This window comes from Lissotriton vulgaris, chromosome 3_2, assembly GCF_964263255.1.
Source record: "Lissotriton vulgaris chromosome 3_2, aLisVul1.2, whole genome shotgun sequence".
In the NCBI taxonomy this organism is placed as follows: domain Eukaryota; kingdom Metazoa; phylum Chordata; class Amphibia; order Caudata; family Salamandridae; genus Lissotriton; species Lissotriton vulgaris.
In genome coordinates, this window is record NC_141690.1 from 258,204,224 (window position 1) to 258,228,996 (window position 24,773).

Here is a 24,773-nt window from a genome sequence, read left to right on the forward strand (position 1 = left end):
ATACTCGTTACCTGCCCTGGGGTGTCCGGGTGGAGAGGTTCTAGTTGGGTTGGTAGCTTTGCATGCTAGGCCAGTGGAAAGAAGGGGGGCCACCTAAAAACAGGCTGCAGAGGGGGACTTGGAGACAAGTCCGGGAACTCCCAATGGGGGCTCAGATCACAAGGGCCCTGGAAGCAATGGGCACAGCCCGTTTGTTGGTACCCGGGCTGGAGCGCTCGGGTGCAGACTAGATAGGTCGGCTGGGCTCTTTGCGTCAAAGGCACTTGCTGACGTTGTCTGTCTCGCCGGTTGGAGGGTGCAGAATCAGAACAGCTGGGCCTCTCTAAAAGTGGGCCTCTGCAGTGCTGAGTAACCTCAATGGCTGCTTTGTCTTGGTGCTGTTACTCCCGACTAGACAAAGCAGTCTTGGCTGCTGCAAAGGGTCTGGTACCCTAGGTACTGGTACTGTGAGGCTCAGGTCGCTCTTAGTGTCCTCTCACTCGGTGTGGGGATAGATATGACCTTCGGGAGCACAAGTACCTCTTCTTGGGGGGGGTGCTGCTGTGTCAGGCTGCTGGGGAGCGGCAACATGGTAAACCGTACTCTGCTTCTTCCTTGCCTGCGGACTGCATTGAAGTAGCTCCTCTACTCTAAGGGAGATTGCTGGCAATATGTGAAGTGCTGGCAGTCTATTTGGGTTCTTGGTACTTGCTCAGTGGCAGGATGAGTCACTCAGTCACGATTGTCAAGAATGGTGCTGGACGGGTTAGTGACTACACCTCTATATGACCACTTCCTGAGGGAAGTGGCATGACCCTGACCCAATGAGCCTAATTCCACCAAAAATCAAGATTGTGGATTTCTCGTTTTCATGTTCACATCAGGTAGCCCACCTTAGGGGTGGTACTAGCCTGCTAGGGAACACGCCTAATGTCTAGCTAATTTTTTAAGCTGTTCTGGTTCTAAATAGGCCTCAGGCCAGTGGGTGGCCTCTCTCAAGTCTGGGGGAAGCCAGGATCATATATCAAAGGCGGATGAGGCCTTTGAAACCTCCGGCCTTAATTTGATGATTACGTAGCCATCCTGCTTGAAGGAGGTGAAAACCTTCTGCTGGACTAGGTGTTGTTTCTGCACTCAGAGAGCATGAGCTTTCACCTCAAGAGGTCAGAAACCGGTCATCGGTGGAAGACTGGTCCCCTCCAGTCAGCCAGTACACAAGTAGTTGGTATGTTCTCAAGTTCCCACTGGGTGCATGTATTAAATCCATTATTGGAATCTATGTAGGTTTATTAGTAGTATTTGATACCAAACATCTCTAGTTTTAGTGAAACCATCATGTAGCTGTGCAACTCATAATTACCAGTGTCTAGCACATGTTCTTAAAATGACTTCTCTTTCCACGTGTGGTATCTAAGAATCAACTTAGACATTACAAAGGCATATCGGCTAATGCAATTATTTCCAAACGTGTAGTATAGTGTGCCCTGTCTTAGGGTTGTAAGGCCTAGTGTAGGGGTTACTTATCTATACTGCATGCAGTGTCTTCAGGCATGGCATTCAGGAGGTGTGCCATGTTGTGTATTCATTTTTTCTCTGCACCATGGCTTCAGTCTGCAGTGGCAGTTTGCGTGTTGGTGAGGGGTGTAGGAGAGTAGGGTCTGCAATCCCATGATCACCCAGATTTTTTGCTTTTGTCTCACTGGTTTACGACTTTCTCTGGCTGTGGGCCTGCCAATCAGACCCACAGCCTGGCTGTTCTCTTTCTAAATTACGATATGTACCCTAGGTGCATTTACCAATTGGTACTGGGCCACCTTATCAGACCCCGTAACGCAGGGCATAGGTGTACCCAGGGCCGCCAGGGGCTGCAGCATGTATTATGCCACCCCTGGCTGGCCTCCTAAATTTGACACAACTGGCTGCATGACAGCTGGGGCAAAGTTGTGTAATCACCCTTTGCTTTAGGTATAGTAGCTCTATATCTAACCATACAATGGGCACCCGAGTTCCTATCAGTCACTCCTATGGCAGGCCTTGACAATCCTGAAGGCAGAGTGCGTGGGCTCGTGTGAACTAGGTTCTGGCCCGAGCCGAGCCCGGTTGCAGCTTGCGGACTCAAGACCCAATGGCTGTTCCATGATAACGCGTACCACATCGGTAACTTCGGTGTCGCGTTATCAAGGCATGTCGAGTAAGGTGTCATACGAATCGGGATGCTGCCCCCTCACCAATTCTGGCGACGAGGTTAGCATTCCGCCCTTCTAGAGGGACACGACATGTACGTAACTGTGAACCCCGGTTAAAGTTAACTAAAGCCTCAGCTCCACAAAATGGATGCTGCCACCACAGACACGAGTCTGACCTCCTGCTGCTGGGAGTCCTTCCAGCGAGGAGAGCTTGGACAAAGGGTTTCCTGTCAAGGGCGGTGTTCGCACCGTCCCAGACAGGGTTTGTGTATTCTGGGTAGGTAGGGCTTTTGCGAGAAGGTGACTGCGGAGTGGCACCCCGGTGCTCACTACGCATCTGCCGGTCAGAACCAGTTCCAGGGGCGCCAGCCCTGGCCTGGGGAAAGTCCGGCAGGGGAGAGGGGTGTAACTACCCCCCTTCCTGGTCCCACCCTTAGGGCAGGACCTAGTCATGTACCCACCCCTTTCTTTAGAATAAAGGCCGGAGCGGGGACCCTTCCAAAGCAGATCATCTTTGAATCAAGAACTACTTTCTACGAAAGGACACTCAAGACTCTTCTCAAGATTTCTCCCTTGTGACTAAGGAGTAGTCACCCCGCATCAGCGGGCACCATCTAAGAACTCTGCGGTTTGCTGTAAGTCCTTCCTCAAGGAATCCGACGGCCCAGCTCGACGAGAACCGGCTTCCCTGGCACCTCCGACCTCTACCCGCGTCATCAGCTCAGCTGTGATCTGTGGGTGCGATGAGACCTCGAGGGACCGGCCATCATCAGAACCTGCACGCTCTTAACCAGCACGACCATCGAAGTAATTCTCTGGTGAGTGCTCTGGGGTCCGAGAAGCCCCGACCCTGAGCCGCTCCAGCACCGAAGTGCAGTCTCCCAGCATCTCCACGATCTGCGTGGGGCCCTTCTGCTCGCTGCTCAGCACGTTGTCTGGTCACTAGCCGCTGGCTTGTGCCCTTCTGCGACGACATCCGACAATCAACACTGCTGGTCTGGTTGCTCCAGACTGGCCCTTGCTTCCATCTTTGCGAGAAGCACCCCGGGCCCTCCTGGTCCACTCAAGACGCCCTCTTAGGCCCACTACGTGGCCCTGAGATCTGCCAAGGCTTGTTGCCCCATCCTGGGCCCAGCGACGCCGACAGCATCATCCTTCGTGGGACAGCTCGCACCTCCACCGTGGTCGCCGACAACGCCTCCTGGTCCGTGAGACTGCAGAGCCTAGCGTCGCCCACTCACCTGGTCGAGGTGACGGCCAACCGGTGCCTTCCTGGTACCCTCTGACTACTGGCTAGTAGTACGAACTTGGTCCCCTCTGCTTTCAGGTATCATCACTCTCTGATCCAGGCTTGGATCTCTACGAACTATTCATCACTGGTCGCCGGCCAGCAACTCCTTTTCTTCCGGCTCCTGGCTCGTCAGCGAAGACCCCGACGCCTGTAAGACTTGTGCAGCCGCAGCCCTCGTGGCTAGGTAACTCGGCATTTCGGTGCCTGCATAGCCTCCTTACTCTAGGGTCCCGAGTCCCTCGCTTCCGACTTGCCTTGTCGGGTCCGCCCGAGACCTTAAACTTTCCGTGTCCTCGGACACTTGTTTTAATTGTGCACTTGAAGTATTTTCCTAAAGAGATTTGGTTTGTGCTTAGTACCCTGTCCTCATAAAGAGTCCAGGGCTGTTGTGAATCCTAATAAATATCCTGTTTATTTTCATAACACTTGTGTGGTGTCCTTTCACTGGGTGTTCAAGGGGTACATGTGTGGTAAACAGCTGGCTTAACGCGCCCTCTCGAGTCTTTAGCCTTAGACTGCTCGTATCCACGCTACTAGGATAGCTGGTCTATAGGTTGACTTACAACCAAACACCATAAGGGTCGTTGGAACGATACATAGCGGTCGCTAGAATAGCGAACGTTGCATATCGGGCCAACTTCTCACATTGGTGAGCAGCGGTTGGGATTTGAGCTTGCTGTTGTTTTACCACACGTATCCTAAGAATATCTTGTTGAAAGATCACATGAGTACTGTTAGTACATATAACTAAAGCTTAGAATACTCTGAGTTCTACTGAACCGGCTGTTGCAGCTCCTCAAGGCTTAGCACACCTTGGCTGCAACTCTTAGCAAGGGAATAGTAGGTAAACACATAGTGTAGGTAGGTGCATCACTTACACCACACTAGAAACAGTATGTCGGACAAAGGAGGAAACTCTGAGTCTCCCCTTGTGTCAGTTGACCCTCCACAGGTCATTCCTTCAAGATATACTGCGCTGAGCTTCAAGGAGTTAAGACAGGTGTGTCACTCCAGGAAGATCAAGCAGGGGTCTAACCCCACAACGTCCTTTCTGATTGGTCTCTTGGAGACTTATGATGCCAGAAAAGCTGAGACCCGTCTTAGCTCTTCTAATCCAGAAGGAGACATGCCTCCCCTCGAGGGAACCAGAGACGATCCTGACCTCATCCACCTCGCAACGGAGAACGGAGATGTGGAGGATGATGAGGATGAGGATCCCTCTGGGGATGAGGCGGATAAGGGACAGGTAGAAGTCGTTAGACTAAGCAGGTCCAACTTAAGCAAGCATGACAGTGGTACTGGGGGACCCCTGGGACCACTCTCAGGTCAGCTTAACATTGGGAATGGACGAGCCCGATCTCTGTCACGAGACTCTGGCAGATCCCTTCGAACCAATGGCTCTCACAACTCTTCTCAAAGAGGGATGACGTCCCCTCAGAGGAGAGTGTACGAAGCTAAGGAAAGGGCAGCTAATCTGAGGATTGAAAGGGAAGAACTTGCCCTGGCCAAAGAACGGCTTGCCTTTGCTAGAGAGCAACAGTTAAGTGGGGCGGTCCCCACTGGTGGCAGCAATGTACCTAGCAATAGGGAAAGGAGTTTTGATACGAAACACCTTGGTAAGATAGTGCCCCCCTTTAAACAAGGGGACGACATCCACAAATGGATTACTGCTTTGGAGAGGGCCTGCACTGTGCAGGGTGTTCCCCAACGTCAGTGGGCAGCTATCTTGTGGCTCTCCTTTGAAGGAAAAGGAAGAGACTAGCTCCTCACCACAAGGGTGGAGGACGCTAACGATTACCAAGTCTTGAAAAATACACTCGTTGAAGGGTTCGGCCTAACCACTGAGCAGTACAGGGTGCTGTTCAGGGATACCCAGAAAACGCAGTCTCAAGATTGGTCTGACTTTGTCGATTGTGCCACTAAGGCTTTTGAGGGCTGGTTGCTGGGCAGTAAGGTTACTGATTACAAAGGATTGTATAATTTGATGATGAGAGAACAAATTTTAAACAATTGTCAGAACCAGTTGTTGCATCAGCATCTTGTCGACTCTGATCTGACCTCTCCCCAAGAATTGGGAAAGAAGGCAGACAGATGGGTTCGTACAAGAGTTAAACAGAACCAGGGCCAGAATCAAGGTGGTCAGAAGAAAGCAGACCAGAAGGGTAAAGATTCAAAGGGGGAACAAAATGACCAAAAGTCTTCGACAGGTCCCCAACAACCCAAAGAGGGTGGGGGTCAGGCTCCCCAAAAGAAGAAAGAAGGCCAATCCAAAAGATGGTGCCAGTACCGCAAAAGTAAATCTCACTGGTTTAGTGAGTGCACCAAGAAAGGAGGAGGGCAGGCTCCTGCCACTGCAGCCCCTAAGGCACCTGTGCCCCCTAGTACAGCCAGCAGTGGTAGTGCACCTCCCAAGGGTTTAGTAGGGTTAACCCTGGGTTCTGAGGGGCGTGACAACTTAGTTGGCACACTCACTCAGGCTGTCCTTGTCAGTACAGGGGACGTGGACGTATCCCCTGACGTAAGTCCCAATACCTTGGGCAAATACCGACAGACGCCTTTCATAAATGGAAAAATGGCTCAGGCCTATAGGGACACTTGTGCCAGCGTCACCATGGTGATGCCTAACTTTGTGGACCCTGGACAGATCATGCCAGGTACGGAATTCCTGGTGACCAATGCAAGCAATGTCACTACCAATCACAGTATGGCAATTGTAGCTTTCTCCTGGGGAGGGGTAACTGGCCAAAAGAAGGTTGTAGTTAGTTCAGAACTCCCCGTGGATTGTTTGTTGGGCAATGATTTGGAGTCATCACAATGGTCAGAAGTGGAGCACCGGACTCACATGGAAATGTTAGGCTTGCCAGCACATGTGTTCGCTGTGACCAGGTCACAGGTCAGGAAATGCCCCACTGAACAGGTGCTGGATCCTGGAACAACGGACCAGACATCTCCCAAGAAGAAGAGCGGTAGGGTTAAGGCTGCGCCTTCCCCCTTGCCCCAGGTCGTGGATCAAGTCTCCGAGGAGGCTGACCTACAGGAATTGAGGGAAACTGAGCCTAGGGAGTTCGAACTTGATCAAGTTGAATTCTTGGGTTCAGGGGGACCCTCAAGGGAAGACCTGGGGAAGGACCAGTTAGACTGCCCTTCTCTTGAACCCCTCAGACAGCAGGCTGCTGCTGAGGCTGCTGGGAACGCCACAGGTACCCACAAGGTATACTGGGAAGATGGACTCCTGTACACTGAGCCAAGAGACCCCAAGCCTGGCATGACCAGGAGGCTGGTTGTACCCTTGTCTCAGCGTGGTTTCCTACTTACCTTGGCCCACGAGATTCCCTTAGCAGGTCACTTAGGCCAGACGAAGACGTGGGACAGGCTTGTCTCACACTTTCACTGGCCTCATATGAACGAAGATACCAAGGAGTTTTGCCGCTCCTGTGTCACTTGCCAAGCCAGTGGTTAGTCAGGTGGCACGACAAAGGCCCCCCTTATACCAATGCCTGTGGTGGGGGTGCCCTTTGAACGGGTGGGGATCGACATCGTCGGTCCCATGGAACCACCAACAGCATCAGGGCACAAGTTTATACTGGTGGTAGTGGATCATGCCACCAGGTATCCTGAAGCTATTCCCCTTAGGACCACTACAGCTCCTGTTGTGGCAAGAGCCCTAGTTGGAGTATTCTCCAGAGTGGGCTTCCCTAAGGAGGTCGTCTCCGACAGAGGTGCAAATTTTATGTCGAGCTACTTAACTGCTATGTGGAAGGAATGTGGTGTCAACTACAAGTTCACTACACCCTATCATCCACAATGCAATGGGCTTGTTGAGAGATTCAACAGGACCCTTAAAGGGATGATTCATGGACTACCTGAAAAGCTTCGGCGTAGATGGGACGTCCTGATCCCCTGCCTTTTATTCGCTTACAGAGAAGTCCCACAGAAGGGGGTTGGCTACAGCCCTTTTGAACTTTTGTACGGGCATCCTGTGAGAGGACCCCTGTGTTTGGTGAAGGAAGGATGGGAGAGACCTCTCAAAAAGCCTGCAGCCAACATAGTGGACTATGTGCTTGGCCTCCGCTCGCGGATGGCTGAATACATGGAGAAGGCATCTGAAAACCTTAAGGCCAGCCAAGAACTCCAAAAAGCTTGGCATGACCAAAAGGCTGTCTTGACTGTTTACCAGCCCGGACAGAAGGTGTGGGTGTTGGAGCCAGTGGCCCCAGCAGCACTCAAGGACAAATGGTCCGGGCCCTACACCATCCTGGAGAAAAAGGGAGAGGTCACCTACCTGGTCGACCTGGGAACTCCCCGGAGCCCCCACAGGGTGCTTCATGTCAACAGGCTCAAGGCATATGTCGACAGGAAGGACATGAGTTTGCTCATGGCCCTAGATGAGGGACAGGAGGAGGAGAGTGACCCTCTCCCCGACCTGCTCACTCAGAATCCTGACGATGGATCGGTGGATGGTGTTGTCTTTTGTGGCAGCCTCTCCGAACATCAACAGAAAGACTGTAAACAGGTTCTTCAGTCTTTCAGACATATGTTTTCTCTAACACCCAGTCAGACCGATTGGTGCACCCATGAGGTTGACACTGGTGACAGCTTGCCCGTCAAGAGTAAAATCTACCGGCAGCCTGATCACGTTAGAGACTGCATCAAGAGTGAAGTGCAGAAAATGTTGGAGCTGGGAGTCATTGAACCCTCGGATAGCCCTTGGGCTAGTCCCGTAGTTCTAGTGCCGAAACCTCACACCCAGGGCGGTAAGAAAGAGATGAGGTTCTGCGTAGACTACAGGGGTCTCAATGCAGTCACTAAGACTGACGCCCGCCCAATACCAAGGGCAGACGAGCTTATCGATAGATTGGCTTCGGCCAACTACCTAAGTACGTTTGACCTGACAGCTGGGTATTGGCAAATCAGGTTAGCTGAGGACGCCAAGCCTAAAACCGCATTTTCAACCCCTGGTGGGCATTATCAGTTCGTGGTGATGCCCTTCGGTCTGAAAAATGCACCTGCCACCTTCCAAAGGTTGGTGAATCAAGTCCTTACTGGGCTGGATGACTTCTGTGCGGCGTATCTTGACGATATTGCTGTCTTTAGCTCCACCTGGGAGGATCACCTGGTCCACCTGCGGAAAGCGTTAGAGGCTCTGCAAGCAGCAGGCCTCACTATCAAGGCCACCAAGTGCCAGATAGGGCAGACACAGGTTGTATACCTGGGCCACCTTGTAGGTGGAGGCCAGGTTCAGCCACTGGAGAGCAAAATACAGTCAATCAGGGACTGGGCTCCTCCAACCACCCAGACTCAGGTTCGAGCTTTCTTGGGCCTGACTGGTTACTACCGAAAGTTTGTCAGGAACTATGGTTCCATCGTGACACCATTAAATGAACTGACAAGCAAGAAAATGCCAAAAAAGGTTCAGTGGACAGCGAGCTGTCAAAAAGCATTCGATGACCTAAAGCAGGCCATGTGCACGGCGCCTATCCTCAAGAGTCCGGACTACTCCAAACCATTCATTGTCCAAACAGATGCTTCTGAGTTGGGTGTGGGAGCTGTTCTTTCTCAACTGAATTTTGATGGTCAAGACCAGCCCATTGCTTTTATAAGCAGAAGGCTGACCCCTAGAGAGAAGAATTGGTCAGCTATTGAGAGGGAGGCCTTTGCTGTGGTTTGGGCCCTGAAGAAGCTGAGGCCATACTTGTTTGGCACTCACTTCAAGATTCAGACCGACCATAAGCCCCTCTTATGGCTAAATCCGATGAAGGGTGAAAACCCCAAACTGCTTAGGTGGTCCATTTCCCTACAGGGGATGGACTTTACAGTGGAACATAGACCTGGTACTGATCATGGCAATGCCGATGGGCTCTCCAGATATTTCCACTTAGAACAAGAAGACTCACCTGGTCAAGGTTAGCTTAGTGTTCCGACGTTTGGGGGGGGGTCATGTAGGAGAGTAGGGTCTGCAATCCCATGATCACCCAGATTTTTTGCTTTTGTCTCACTGGTTTACGACTTTCTCTGGCTGTGGGCCTGCCAATCAGACCCACAGCCTGGCTGTTCTCTTTCTAAATTACGATATGTACCCTAGGTGCATTTACCAATTGGTACTGGGCCACCTTATCAGACCCCGTAACGCAGGGCATAGGTGTACCCAGGGCCGCCAGGGGCTGCAGCATGTATTATGCCACCCCTGGCTGGCCTCCTAAATTTGACACAACTGGCTGCATGACAGCTGGGGCAAAGTCGTGTAATCACCCTTTGCTTTAGGTATAGTAGCTCTATATCTAACCATACAATGGGCACCCGAGTTCCTATCAGTCACTCCTATGGCAGGCCTTGACAATCCTGAAGGCAGAGTGCGTGGGCTCGTGTGAACTAGGTTCTGGCCCGAGCCGAGCCCGGTTGCAGCTTGCGGACTCAAGACCCAATGGCTGTTCCATGATAACGCGTACCACATTGGTAACTTCGGTGTCGCGTTATCAAGGCATGTCGAGTAAGGTGTCATACGAATCGGGATGCTGCCCCCTCACCAATTCTGGCGACGAGGTTAGCATTCCGCCCTTCTAGAGGGACACGACATGTACGTAACTGTGAACCCCGGTTAAAGTTAACTAAAGCCTCAGCTCCACAAAATGGATGCTGCCACCACAGACACGAGTCTGACCTCCTGCTGCTGGGAGTCCTTCCAGCGAGGAGAGCTTGGACAAAGGGTTTCCTGTCAAGGGCGGTGTTCGCACCGTCCCAGACAGGGTTTGTGTATTCTGGGTAGGTAGGGCTTTTGCGAGAAGGTGACTGCGGAGTGGCACCCCGGTGCTCACTACGCATCTGCCGGTCAGAACCAGTTCCAGGGGCGCCAGCCCTGGCCTGGGGAAAGTCCGGCAGGGGAGAGGGGTGTAACTACCCCCCTTCCTGGTCCCACCCTTAGGGCAGGACCTAGTCATGTACCCACCCCTTTCTTTAGAATAAAGGCCGGAGCGGGGACCCTTCCAAAGCAGATCATCTTTGAATCAAGAACTACTTTCTACGAAAGGACACTCAAGACTCTTCTCAAGATTTCTCCCTTGTGACTAAGGAGTAGTCACCCCGCATCAGCGGGCACCATCTAAGAACTCTGCGGTTTGCTGTAAGTCCTTCCTCAAGGAATCCGACGGCCCAGCTCGACGAGAACCGGCTTCCCTGGCACCTCCGACCTCTACCCGCGTCATCAGCTCAGCTGTGATCTGTGGGTGCGACGAGACCTCGAGGGACCGGCCATCATCAGAACCTGCACGCTCTTAACCAGCACGACCATCGAAGTAATTCTCTGGTGAGTGCTCTGGGGTCCGAGAAGCCCCGACCCTGAGCCGCTCCAGCACCGAAGTGCAGTCTCCCAGCATCTCCACGATCTGCGTGGGGCCCTTCTGCTCGCTGCTCAGCACGTTGTCTGGTCACTAGCCGCTGGCTTGTGCCCTTCTGCGACGACATCCGACAATCAACACTGCTGGTCTGGTTGCTCCAGACTGGCCCTTGCTTCCATCTTTGCGAGAAGCACCCCGGGCCCTCCTGGTCCACTCAAGACGCCCTCTTAGGCCCACCACGTGGCCCTGAGATCTGCCAAGGCTTGTTGCCCCATCCTGGGCCCAGCGACGCCGACAGCATCATCCTTCGTGGGACAGCTCGCACCTCCACCGTGGTCGCCGACAACGCCTCCTGGTCCGTGAGACTGCAGAGCCTAGCGTCGCCCACTCACCTGGTCGAGGTGACGGCCAACCGGTGCCTTCCTGGTACCCTCTGACTACTGGCTAGTAGTACGAACTTGGTCCCCTCTGCTTTCAGGTATCATCACTCTCTGATCCAGGCTTGGATCTCTACGAACTATTCATCACTGGTCGCCGGCCAGCAACTCCTTTTCTTCCGGCTCCTGGCTCGTCAGCGAAGACCCCGACGCCTGTAAGACTTGTGCAGCCGCAGCCCTCGTGGCTAGGTAACTCGGCATTTCGGTGCCTGCATAGCCTCCTTACTCTAGGGTCCCGAGTCCCTCGCTTCCGACTTGCCTTGTCGGGTCCGCCCGAGACCTTAAACTTTGCGTGTCCTCGGACACTTGTTTTAATTGTGCACTTGAAGTATTTTCCTAAAGAGATTTGGTTTGTGCTTAGTACCCTGTCCTCATAAAGAGTCCAGGGCTGTTGTGAATCCTAATAAATATCCTGTTTATTTTCATAACACTTGTGTGGTGTCCTTTCACTGGGTGTTCAAGGGGTACATGTGTGGTAAACAGCTGGCTTAACGCGCCCTCTCGAGTCTTTAGCCTTAGACTGCTCGTATCCACGCTACTAGGATAGCTGGTCTATAGGTTGACTTACAACCAAACACCATAAGGGTCGTTGGAACGATACATAGCGGTCGCTAGAATAGCGAACGTTGCATATCGGGCCAACTTCTCACAAGGGGTCCTTTAGGGTGGCACAAAACATGCCACAACCATTAGAGATCCTCTTTTGTTTTCCCTTGGAACCAGGGGCACCATCTAATAGGGAGATACTAGGGGTGCTAAAGGTATTACCAATTGGGCAGTGCTTAATTTGAACCAGTGGTGTCCGGTGCTCAGCACCGCCTCTTATTGATCAACACCGGTGCTTAAACCGCAAACTCGACCCAAAAGTATTGGAGCGCTTTTCATGAGCACTAATTAAGGACACATTCATATTTTCTGGGCACGGGTAGATTAAGTGATTTGCCCAGAATCACTGGATGTTGAGCCTATTCTAAGACTCTAACCTGGCTACTCAGCTCCAGCACCAGAAGCTCTACCCATTACGCCACTTCCTCTCTCCACGTGTAGGGTATCATTGTTGGTAGTTAGTTCTGTTATAGGCAGGGCAAAAAGGCGCAATGGGCTGGTGCACGTGCCTCCTGACGAGAGCCATTCTTTTCAGAAATTAACCACTGCAATTGGTGAAACAATTGTAAAGTTTTAGGGAAAGAGATCTGACACTGGGGCCGGGAATGCAGGAGCCCAGTACACTTTTGTCAAAATTGCTTCAGATACCAGACAAAAAGTGGGGGTGACCATGTCAAAGAGGGGCACTTTCTTACAGTGCCGCACCCAGTAGTGAAAAAAGAAACAAAATCGAGACAAAATTTGGAAACCAAATTGAGATGTACAAAATAGGGTGAAGTATCTCACTTAAAAATGTAATGTTCCAGACACATAGTTCTGTAACATAACATAATTGTGATAAGGCTGCCTGAACTCATATGAACTCAAACTCAAATAAATTAGAAAATCACATCATGAGAGCATTATCAGCTGTGAACTAACAATACACAGTTCAACCGCGCAGCAGCCTTCATTTCTTATAACTATTCACCTATTAACCAGGTCAATGCACAGCAATATTTCATGTCATTTAGAAACTGAACCCTCCAATGTCTTAAAACAACCCCAGTATTTCTAATTTACATAAATCATTCATCAACCTAAAACAAAGACAAACAGTCTAACTCCTTGATATACCATATATTTTAAAAGAACTGCAAGTATCGCTCAACGGAGTATCTGGCCTCCAAGAATCCAAAACCTGGGCTGCACGCAGAGGCTATGGTGGCGGCCCAGTCCCACTCCGAGTGAGCCGGGCTTAGGGAGTCCTCTCGCTGGTGTCTACAAGGAGTAGTAACCGAGAAGATGCTCATTTCAGAAAGCAGTGATGTTCAGAGCTTAGAGCATTGCACTCCAGGATGACTCGCAGGATGTATCTGGACCTTCTTGAGTCCAGTCCATACAGGGAGCGAAGCCTGATACGGCGAGCCTGAAGGCACCTAGGCCGTCGAGCTCACTGAAGCGTTCTGATCATCGAAGGGCCCTTGTGCACTTTTTTTAACCTGAAAGTGAAATATTCACAGTTCCTTCAAAATGGAGGCCCATTTGGAGGCCAGTCTTCCAAAGCAAAATCCAGTATGGGAGCCAAAGATCCTTCTGATGACATGAATTGGCAATTAATCAACAGGTGCCTCTGCGATGCCATTTATAAGCCCTCCAGGTTCATTCACCCAGAGGGAGAATGAAGGTGGATATAGTCTTAGAAGCAGCGTACAATGGGGTATTTTTCAAAGGATCCCTTTTCAGCTGCACCACAATCATACTGGTGGCATCACTCAGGAAAAAAACAAGACCAGGACATTGATGGGTGGTATTCAGAGATGGTTCTGGTTTTAATACTGAAAGAGGACTAGAGTTAATGTGATAAAAGTGTGTAAATCCTTTGTCCAAATATTGCAGTGTATTATAAAAAAATCCAGAGTGATAGGTCAGGAAAATATATCATTTTAATATTTAATGTATTAAAGCTAAATGTACATTTGTGTTACATTGTTACATTGTTTTACTTAAAATTGTGTTTAAAAATGCTATGATTGTTTTTTCTAAATAATAGAAATAGGAAAACTAAAGCCTACTGTTTTTATAAAGTGTTCAGTGTGAGTGGAGCGGTCTTCAAAATAAGTGAAGGATTTGACCACGTTAATATTTTTATTTTATTTTAGTGTCATGGTAATTGTTGTCAGATATATAATTTTAAGTTTTTTTTATTCTGCTATTCATCTTATTTTCATTTCATCTTTAATTTCATATTTTATCACATTTTCAGTTCTGTTGCATTCAAATTTTCATTTATTTTCTTTCTGTATTTGTTGTTTGTGCTGCCTTCCCTTTTTGCTATAGGTTCGGACACGCGACATGGGCGGTTATTCCACCACCTCGGACTTCATGAACGCTGTGGTTGACAATCTGAATCGCAGTTTCAAATATTAACTTCCTGTAATCAAATGTATTTTCTCGTTCTACCCTGAGATTTCATGGGGTTGTATTGCTGGGTTTGCCCCTTGTTTGGTCATTTCTGCTTTCTGGGGCGGCTGGTTTAGGCACTACCATCGCACCTCTGCTTTCAGATAATTCCTCGACATGCCTTCATTGACCTGCAGTGCAAGACAGTGTTCTTTGCATCTTTACACCAGTTGTGACAGCATTATGGCTTCTTATTCCCTTTTTCCCTGGGGATTAGTTTGGAGCCTGTTCTCCTGTTATTGCGGATTTAGTTCCACAACACTCTTGGAATGTTGTATGCGGTTAGTGCTGATTTTGTTTCCTGGTTTAGTTTCCGTTTACGCTTAGCCTTGGTGCAAGTTCTTGCTTAGTGTGATATTGAAAATCTTTTTGTTGCCGGCTAATTTTCCTGATTTATCTCTCAAGAACTAGTTGCCAGTACCGACTTAGTGTCCAGGCTTTCAGCCATTTGGGGTGTGTTTGTTTGTCATCTTCTTGTTGATGATTTCGTCTTCTGGCTTGCTTTATATCAGGGCTTGTCTTGTTGTCAGTTTTTTTGTTGCTGCTGATTTAATTTCTCAACACGTCCGTTTCAGGATTGGTTGTTGTGTTGGTATTTTTGTTCAAGTTGCTTTAGCTTCTTTATGTTTTTTTGTATATTCTCCATAGTTTTCTCGTTGCTGATGTAGTACCCTAATGTTCTACACTTCATTTTGGTCGCTGGCCACTGGTCAGTGCTTGACACTTTCCTGGCAGGGTAAGTTATCGCTGATTGAAATCGCACAAGGAATTCAATTTCCAAAGAGAGGGCTTCATGCAATGCTTCTATTCTGTGCAACATGTTCGTGTAAAGCAAACCAAAGGCATTAGAAAACCATTCCATTAGCATGAGAGATGTTTATAACGCACACGCATGCTCTTGTTCACATGGTTTTAGAGTGAGCGAGCCGCAATATGACACTCCTTGTTGCTGCAATATGACGCTCGCTCATCTACTATACAAGTTCCTTAAGGTAGAGATTCAAGTGAATATCTGATGGAAACCACTCTGGAGCGCTTCAGCACATATATTTATTAAAATATTTTGTATTATTAAATAAATATTTTCAAAGCTTTCCCTTTGTATGGTTTACATTTTCCATTTGTGCATTTTCATTATCTCATCCATTATTTTCCCAAGAAATGATCTTTCATCCCCAATACCTCTGCTGTTTACCCTTTTACTATCTCTTGCTGCGGCATGTTTTGCGTCTTCCTGTACCTAATCTCATGTCTGTTTAATTGCTCCCTTGTCATTTTTGTGCCTTCATTTACTCTTTAAGAATATCTTTCTTGGATTCCATTTTTATCTGTTCCTTCATGTGATTTGCTCTTTTCTCCTGCTGTTTTCTGTTTCAGTTCGTTTTTGCTCCCTTCCTTAATCTTTAGCTGGTTTCTTATCCTGCTGGCACTTTCCTTTGTTGTCCTCTTCTCTGTTTTTATTCCATGCTTGTGTATCTTAGTAGGTGTGGCTACAAAGACATTTTAATGCCATATAGGCCAAAGCTATTGTTGTTATGCCTGTATGTGACTACGGTGAGACATCAGTTCCTGAAAGCTTCCTCTGGCTTCTCTCTGCTTCTGGGTGTGCAGTGTGCATTATGTCCTCCTGGTTGAAGATCCTGGAAGTGAGATAACATCAAATTAAGGGCACTATAAGAGACTTCTGGCTGTACTGTGATATGTTAGGTTAAGGTATCCTATAAGAGACAGCATGTGATTTTCACCACAATAATTTTCCGACACTGCTGATACTACATACACTCATGCAGCTACCCAGCCCAGTTGTGGTAGGTCTAGCCGCTGAGGTTTACCAAGTCAACAAATGAGCTAGTTAACAGAGATGGCAGTAATATCATGTTAAGTCCCTTCCTGATATGGAAGAAATATTCCTATTCCTTTTTGTGCTGAGGTGCATTCCAAGCCTGTCCTGCAAACGGTGAGGAGAGTTCACGCCATGCCCAAGCCTTACTAAACTTGGAACAGAATTTGAGCACCTGAGTAGAGCAAAGAGATCTTGGGGGGAGATATAGCTGAAATATCTTTTGGATAAAACAAAGGCTTTCGTAGTGATAGGAGGATGAACTATGCCTAGAGATTTAAACCTAATCCTTTCTTGCACGGGCAGGCAGTGTGATAGCTGTGGCAATATGGGCTTGGCAGCCTTGTTGCCACATCACTGCAGAAGCAGACTGAGAAACGTCTGAATTCTAAGATAGTGACATATTGAGATGTCCAACCCGGAGAAGTTGAGAGCTGATACGGTCTAGTCCTAGCTTCTTAAAAGACGTTTTCCATAATTTCACCAGATAGAAAACCCACATTTTATCTCAATGGACGCCTTTGATAAATCTGCATCAATTGTCAAGCCGAGTATAACTGGGGTGAGCGGTTTCCCAAAACGTCTGTGCAGATCTTAATGGATCAGGGCACTTCTTGATCAAGTCAAGCTCTTGGCTTTAGTTACTGTCACCTTTAGCTAAGTTGTGTACATCCGTTTATCGATTTCCTGAATACAAGCAATTAAACTGTTTTTTTTTCTCTTCATTTCCAGCCAGCCTGAAGAGCAGTTTGGTTTAGCTATGTAATTCCGAGGTTGATTCCAAAGGAATTTTTTTATTTTTTTAATTTTCAAAAACCTATAATGACAATTTCTACATATACAGATTGCAATTTAGTGTCAGATCAGAACATCGTATGCAGCAGGTCATTAATGGAATACCATTTGATTCCAAAGGAATTAATCCCCTTTAGTAGCCGTCTGAAGTACTTAGTAAAGCATGTGGTCTGACGAGAGCCCTGGAGGACACTCAGGTCAAACCAAAATGTAGCAGCATGCTGATCTGAGTTATCCCTGATAGAAAAGCACATAACCAATCAAACGCTTAACCTCCAACCCCAAGCTCTAACAAATGTGAAAGTAGAGAAGCTGAAACATGCGAATGGAGCTGTGAAATTAGGACCTCAGCTCTGCTGTTGTCCACCTTGCATGGTAGATCATCCAACATTGTGTGTGTTCCAGGCTCATTGATTCTTAAACATCTTAACCCAGCTTGGGATGGGTCTAAGATGTAATTCTCTTCAGTGTGGTTGAAGTTAAGCAGTCCCCTGTGTCAGGTGATGGGAGTGATGCTGGCGGGAGAAACCCCAGAAACAGAACTTATTTCTCTGGAAAAGAAAAGGACTGCGTATTCCTATGCCATTTCTGGTGTTTTTTCTGGGAACATCACATGGGGGGCAGTTCCTTATGGGGTTTCTTATGACTGTGGGGTCTTCTTAATGCACCCAAGGTCCCTGAGGGAGGAGCATGCAAGAAGTACCAGTTACAGGCCAAATGGGTTTTGGTTGCATCCAAGACACCACACACACATCTTGTGAGTCCAATTAAGACCTGTTCTTGTGATAGCGTCAACGAGTTTCATATCCTGAGACCTAAGGAGTTAGCATTTCAACAGCAAATATATCAAAATGTCGAGTAATTTTATTGTTAAAATATCGAGACAAGCTCTTGACCTCTATCAGTGGGACACAGAAAATCATATGAATTGATGCCAATGTGCTAGTTGGCGCCATTTGTCATGGCAGTGGTTTCCAGACTTTTTAGAGCCACAGCCCACTTTTTTAAAATGACAAACATTCAAAACCCTTTATAACACTAGAACAGGGTATAGGGTAGGACACTTAACTGCACTCAATCTAATGAATCTTGGTCACGTTATATCTAGGGGTGCCAAAAACCTGAGGCCATATACCCCTAGGCCTCCAAAATCAGTGCCAAGGCACTGTACACAATTCAAAGAAATAGTTCGGCACACCACAAAATGTTCAATGAGCAATATCAGAGAGGTCAAAAAATATATCAGTAAGCCATTATGTGTTCTTTTCTTTCTTTATTTTCAGTCTTCACAAAGTAGCCAACGCGTTTCGTCCAGAGGACTTCTTCAGGGCGAATTGATGGGATGTAGTATAGTGTACAGGATTTTATCAGTTGGAACAAATTTCTCCAGCTATTAAGATGGCACCTGTCTCCAGATGCTGTGTTGGCAGCTATCCTTTTATTTTTGTGGTAGATTGAACAGGTTTTTGAAAGAAGAATATGTTCCAGCGCAGAGGGATGTCAAATGCGCATACGCACAGGTGATGAAAGTGTTCACCTTCGCCAGGTTGGTCTTGCGTGTTGTCTCCTCGGTGTCGTCTCGTAAAGTGGTTCGAACTTTCAAAACCCGCCTGCCTTTAATGGACGAGGGTGATTTTATAATGCAACTAAAGCATTGTTTGGTAGTGCATTGTCATTTACAGACTGCACATTTTCCATTGAAATGTCCACTAACTTTGCACAGGCATACAGTTTACTGATAAAACTATAAATGAAAATGAGGGTTTTGTGAATATTTTTCATTTCTGCATTACCAAATAAAGTGGCTCTCTGTTGGCAAAGATAATACAGCTCAGATATTTAGCTAGATCATGATGTTCTCACATCCCTGGCAGATGAAGCTGCTAGGTGCCTTCTGGCAGCGCTGAAAAGCTATTGATGAGAGAACAAAGTTTCCATATTCAGTCTGGTGCTTAGGGCTGAACAGTCACAAGGCGCGGATCTGGGGAGAGGTATATTAAAGGTTACCTGAATGCTTACGTCCTCCTGAAGTGAGCACACTGATTACTGAGGTGATGCTGGACTGGAGGCACCAAGAATAGAGGTCCCCAGAGACTGAGGCAAGTCTGAGAACCTGATGGATTATCTGTCACAATAAGTGTTATGGGTGACATAAAGCTAGGGCACAACTGAAATAAGTAACTGTCTGTGAGCTACTTCAGTGCTCCCCGTTCGTCAATTGTCGCCTATGCTCGCCTTCTATTTTCACTACAGCCAGGTGCCCGCTACGTCCATTTAATGTATCTATTTGTTCTCCGGTATGCTGAGATGAAAGATGTGTATTGTGGCATTTGCTTTGCATTTGGGATACACTACGCATGTCAATGCCTTTATGTTTATTCGTGCCGTCTTTCGTTGTCTGGCATCAGAATATGCCAAACTTTGACCCTTGTGGTTGTAATATAGTATGCTGATGTGTTAAGTTGCGTGACGCGTTGTCTTGAATGGATTGTTTTATTGGGATGTGATATGTTACGGAGGATGTGGTGTTAGATGGAATGGTGTGTTGTGGTGATCTGTTTGGTATAGCGATGTGGGGATATAACGGTGTGTTGTGGGTGTGATGAAAACGTGAAATGTATTGATTGGGCTTGCATGGTTCTGTGTATGTTGGGGGTGTTGTATGATGTAGTTTGTTTTATTGAGAGATGCTGTGATGGGCAGGTAGTGATATTTTATTGATCTTTGTGGTATGGTTAAGGGTCTTACAGTCTAATGTAAAGTGACGTGCTACTGTGCGATCAGATGTAGCATGGTGAACTGTGGTATGTATCGTGGCATGTGGTATGGTCCATTGTGAGGTGTTACAGTGTAATGTGCGTACAGTGTGGTGGAGTGGTGTGGTATGACTTTGTACGGTGTAGTTTGGTGCAGAGCTTTCGCAGTGCTGTTCTTTATTTTTACAGTGAAGCATGCACTGCTATATTGCAGCTGTTGTGTTAATGAAAATTTAAAGGAATGCTCACAATACAAATGGCATAACTATTTAAATTTGTCAGTGCTTGTTGAATTTTTATTTCTGCTGGCTGGATTTTCTTTCACCTATTATGAATTTGGTCATCCCCATTTATGAAACCCTTAGTGGAAAACGCCGAGTAAAGCTCTCTAACGCTTCACAATTTAAGACAAACTCCATGGCGATTGAGTTCTTACCAAATATGGTTGCTTCTGTCTTCGGTGGTAAGACTTAAAAGTAAAGAAACCGCTAGAGACCTAGAACCTGGTTTAAAAATGAGGAAATCTCTTGAGAATAAAGCTCTCCCTGTCTCTCCTCCACCACAGTGACTGCCATCAGCGTCCCATTCTATGATTAAACTACTGTCCATCCAATACCACTTGTAGAGCAGCCCCACAGCCTCGTTCCTCCTCTGTGTCAAGTGTTGTGAAATTCATAGCCCTTCCTAGATACCTGCCCATTCATGATTCTCAGTGACCCTACGTTCAGGAGGATAGAGGGCTGAGTTGATCTTCTTGCGATTCTAACGAGTTGTGGCAGCTCACTGATTTGTCCCTCCAGCTTTTACTTGCACCTGAGTAGGAAGCCTGACTCGCGGCTCTTCCTGTTGAGGGTCCATCCAGTCCTCCATTACTGAGCTCCCTCATTTATCTTCATGTGTTTGTAGTGTGGCTGTTGTATATGTGTGGGTGCTTCCCAGTACCAGAGTGAACGGCCAATAGTGCATTACACTGTGTGCACCCAAAATCTGGAACGACCTCCCACAACACATCCAAGCCTCCTCCTCGGCCCTTGAGACCTCCCTCAACACATCGGAGCCTCCTCCTCAATTCTTGAAACCTCCCTCTACACACCAGAGCCTCCTCCTCAATTCTTGAGACCCCCCTCTACACACCAGAGCCTCCTCCTCGCTTCTTGAGACCTCCCTCAACACATCAGAGCCTCCTCCTCGCTTCTTGAGACCTCCCTCTACACACCAGAGCCTCCTCCCTCCTCACTTCTTGAGATCTCACTCAACACATCAGAGCCTCGTCCTCACTTCTTGAGACCTCCTCTACACACCAGAGCCTCCTCCTCGCTTCTTGAGACCTCCCTCAACACATCAGAGCCTCCTCCTCGCTTCTTGAGACCTCCCTCTACACACCAGAGCCTCCTCCCTCCTCACTTCTTGAGACCTCCCTCAACACACCAGAGCCTCGTCCTCACTTCTTGAGACCTCCTCAACGCATCGGAGCCTCCTCCTCAATTCTTGAAACCTCTCTCTACACAACAGAGCCTCCTCCCTCCTCACTTCTTGAGACGTCCCTCAACACACCAGGGCCTCCGCCTCGCTTCTTGAGACCTCCCTCAACACATCAGAGCCTCCTCCTCGCTTCTTGAGACCTCCCTCTACACACCAGAGCCTCCTCCCTCCTCACTTCTTGAGACCTCCCTCAACACACCAGAGCCTCCTCCTCACTTCTTGAGACCTCCTCAACGCATCGGAGCCTCCTCCTCAATTCTTGAGACCTCCCTCTACAGATCAGAGCCTCCTCCTCGCTTCTTGAGACCTCCGGCAACACATCAGAGCCTCCTCCTCGCTTCTTGAGACCTCCGGCAACACATCAGAGCCTCCTCCTCGCTTCTTGAGACCCACCTGGAAGTGGTTGGTTGTTGCTGTTGGACCCGCGTTCTACGAACTGACCTGTTGCTGGGTTGTGCTTCTGCCGCTGCTTCTCGCCGCACCCGCTCCGCGGGTGCCGCTTCGCGGCTGAAGGAGGGAGAGGTGAAGGTTGCGCGCTGTCCCTGGGAGGCGCCCGGAAGGTCCAACTCGCCGGCGCTAAGCAGGGACTCAGAAGACCAGGAGTCCCTGCTTCCCCAGGCCTGAGAGCGGACGCGCCCACCTTCAGACACGCCCCCGCCTGTCCAGGAGTAAAAGGCGCGTGTTTGCACTAGCCGCTGGGACCCACCTGGAAGTGGTTGGTTGTTGCTGTTGGACCCGCGTTCTACGAACTGACCTGTTGCTGGGTTGTGCTTCTGCCGCTGCTTCTCGCCGCACCCGCTCCGCGGGTGCCGCTTCGCGGCTGGAGGAGGGAGAGGTGAAGGTTGCGCGCTGTCCCTGGGAGGCGCCCGGAAGGTCCAACTCGCCGGCGCTAAGCAGGGACTCAGAAGACCAGGAGTCCCTGCTTCCCCAGGCCTGAGAGCGGACGCGCCCACCTTCAGACACGCCCCCGCCTGCAACGCCCACTACTTAACAAACTGCCTGACGCTCAGCGGGACGCGAGCGGGATGCCGAGCGAAGCCCGGGCAAAGGGCGGGCAGTCTGTGGCAGTCAGGGGCTGTCAAGGCTGGGCCGGGCCACGTCCCTTTCCTTTCCATCAGCAGTGAGTACATACGCCCGGTGTGAGTTCCCGTGCTGCTCCCCACAATCATAACTACCCGCTCTGCAAAGCTTCTTAGGAGTGAAGGCGAAAGGGGAACCAATGCCGCGAGCCCTGTAATAGGAACTATGGACCGCTTTATCACCAGGGTGGCGGCGGTGATTGAAAAGGAAAGGAGATTGCTATGTCTGAACGGCGTCTATCCGAGGTCTACCTCCCCTCAAGACGCTCATCCTTGGGGGCTGCTGCCCAGTCGCTTACACCGGCCAGTGTCCGGGTTCACTCTGTTACTCCACCTAGTGTCCCTGGTGTTTCCAGAGATCCCCCCCAATTGGCTGGTATAGAGCAAACTATAGATAGGCTGGAAAATCTGGCCGCACTCCTCCCTATAGTTACTGTGGAAGATGGTAGCCTTAGTAAACTGTCTTCACCACTATCACCTAATCTCTCAAATGAAGTTACCAGTGACCCTCTGCCTACAAAACCGTTCACCCCCTCCTTAGTTATATCAGAAGGGGAGTCAGATAGGGTTTCCCCCAACATCCAAACTCCCGAAACTAGGCAGGAGAATAGGCCCTTAAGTAAAAAGCCTAGAAAACGCAAAAAGGGTAGGCTAGTGAGACAGGCCGCCCTTTATCAAAGAGCAAGAAAGCCCTCTGGACCTGGTATGAGAAATATAAGGGGTAGGTCTATAGTGAATGAAGTTGACATAGTAGGGGATGTGCTGATCTCCCCCAAGGGGCTACACTCAGAAGCTAACACTGCCAAGGACTCTAAGCTAACTGATTCAGTAACAGTTGAAAATATCTTCGAGAAGGTATATAGTCTCTTGAAACCGCTACTAACACAGGTCAAGGGTCTAGGGGAGAGGATAGATAAATTAGAGCAATCAACCCTTGACGGGTTCCACTCACTCAAAACCACATTTAAACAAATAACGAGAGTGAGTGAAAACAAGGACATGGGCACAAAGGGGAAAGAACCACCATCCCAGAGAGACCCTAAACCCCCAATATGTCTAAATAAGGTTGTTTCTAATAGTCCATTAATCCCAGCTCCAAAATCTCCTCCCCGTCCCAAAGCAGGGCCAAAACATAAGGGGCTACCAACATACTTAGAGCCTGACAAAAATAAGCCTAAGTCTCTTCCACAAAAGCAGCCACAGATAGCTAGTGGCAAAACGGAAGATTCCCCAAATTTAGGCACACGCAACAAACCCAACGGGTTAGCGATAGGGAAAGCCCCTAGATCTGTATCCCAACCTACTGCCCCATCCACCGCCTTACCGGTCCTTAGTAATCCAGCACGAAGGATTCCTCCAGTAAACCTCCCACCAGACTGTCAACCTTTTGTTGCTGTTATGGTTAACGTGCCCCCTTTAAAGGAAGGCCAGTCGGAAAACCACCAGTCACTTAAGAATAAGTGTATCCACTGGCTGAAGGCTAACAAGCCAATCCCGTTGGGTGTGGATGGTATCATTCTAAGTGTCCGTAGAGTCGGGTGGGTAGGGCAGGGGAAAAAAACTCAGGAGGGGGACTGTATAATTATAAATTTTCAGGACCCTAGAGTAGTGCCCTCGATTTGTACTCCTATTAAAAGTATGGGGGCTCCGGGGGTTAAAGTGGTTGATCTTTCTTATTTTTACCCCAGGCAAATTGTTAGCCCAACTAGAGGAAGTTTAAGTTCCCCTGTTTTCAGTCCAAACTGGGCCGGGGTTACGGGGGGTACAAGGGAGAACCAATTGTGGGCACTAGGGCCTTGCTGACTGGAAACCGGGAGTAGAGTAGAGCCAGTAGGAGTACCACCCACCCAAACAAATCTTGCAAGTGGGATAGTAGCCTCTATAGACACCCCCCAAGATCTCTGCTCCCCTCAGACATCTTCAAGGAGGATCACAGATAGGGGCATTCTGGCGCCCTGCGACACTCCAGCTGTGACGGACCTAGTTCTAAAGGTTTTCAGCTGGAATGTCGCAGGGATTGCAAGAAAATTGGCTCTACCGGATTTCACTGCTTGGGTTGATGAGCACTCCCTGTGCCTTTTCCAAGAGACATGGAGCTTGGTGCCGGCTCATAGGGTGGGATTTTCTTCCTATTCCACCCCTGCGCAAGTCTCGGAAACAGGGAGGGGGCGACCTTCGGGTGGCCTTCTCATTTGGGTCGCAGCCTCTCTAGACTGCAGAGTAGTGGAGTTCCCCACAGGTTGCCCTGACATACAAAACATCACCCTAATAGATCAAAGGGGAAGAATTGTCCTAAATGTTTATAATGTTTATGCCCGGGGAACCAAGGGCGGGAGAAAGTCTCCTGTAATATCTCTCCTCGAGACCTTGTTAAATAACACCCCATATAAGAAGTGTACTTTGGTTGCGGGCGACATGAACTGTACGTTCGAGCCCTTGGGCTCGGACGTCTCCCTCGACCAAGACGAGGAGGACACCAGGTTGGGGATCCCGGTACTGGAAATCCCACCGATCAGAAGATGGACAGAAGTGGCGCTCCAGATATATTC

General features: G+C 48.9%; 1 protein-coding gene across 2 annotated transcripts in view; it reads left to right on the forward strand.

Moving 5' to 3' along the window:
* The window catches only part of IDH3B (isocitrate dehydrogenase (NAD(+)) 3 non-catalytic subunit beta), a 163,148-nt gene that overhangs the window by 91,593 nt on the left and 46,782 nt on the right, over window positions 1-24,773 (forward strand). Inside the window, exon 12 of one of the 2 annotated variants that reach the window (XM_086964316.1) lies at window positions 14,150-15,366. The exons of the other annotated variant lie outside the window; for it this stretch is intronic. Within the exon in view, the coding sequence (XP_086820442.1) occupies window positions 14,150-14,239 (90 nt within the window). The 3' untranslated portion in view covers window positions 14,240-15,366. Of the gene's footprint in view, window positions 1-14,149; window positions 15,367-24,773 lie in introns of those variants that run through there. 2 annotated transcript variants of the gene reach the window in all.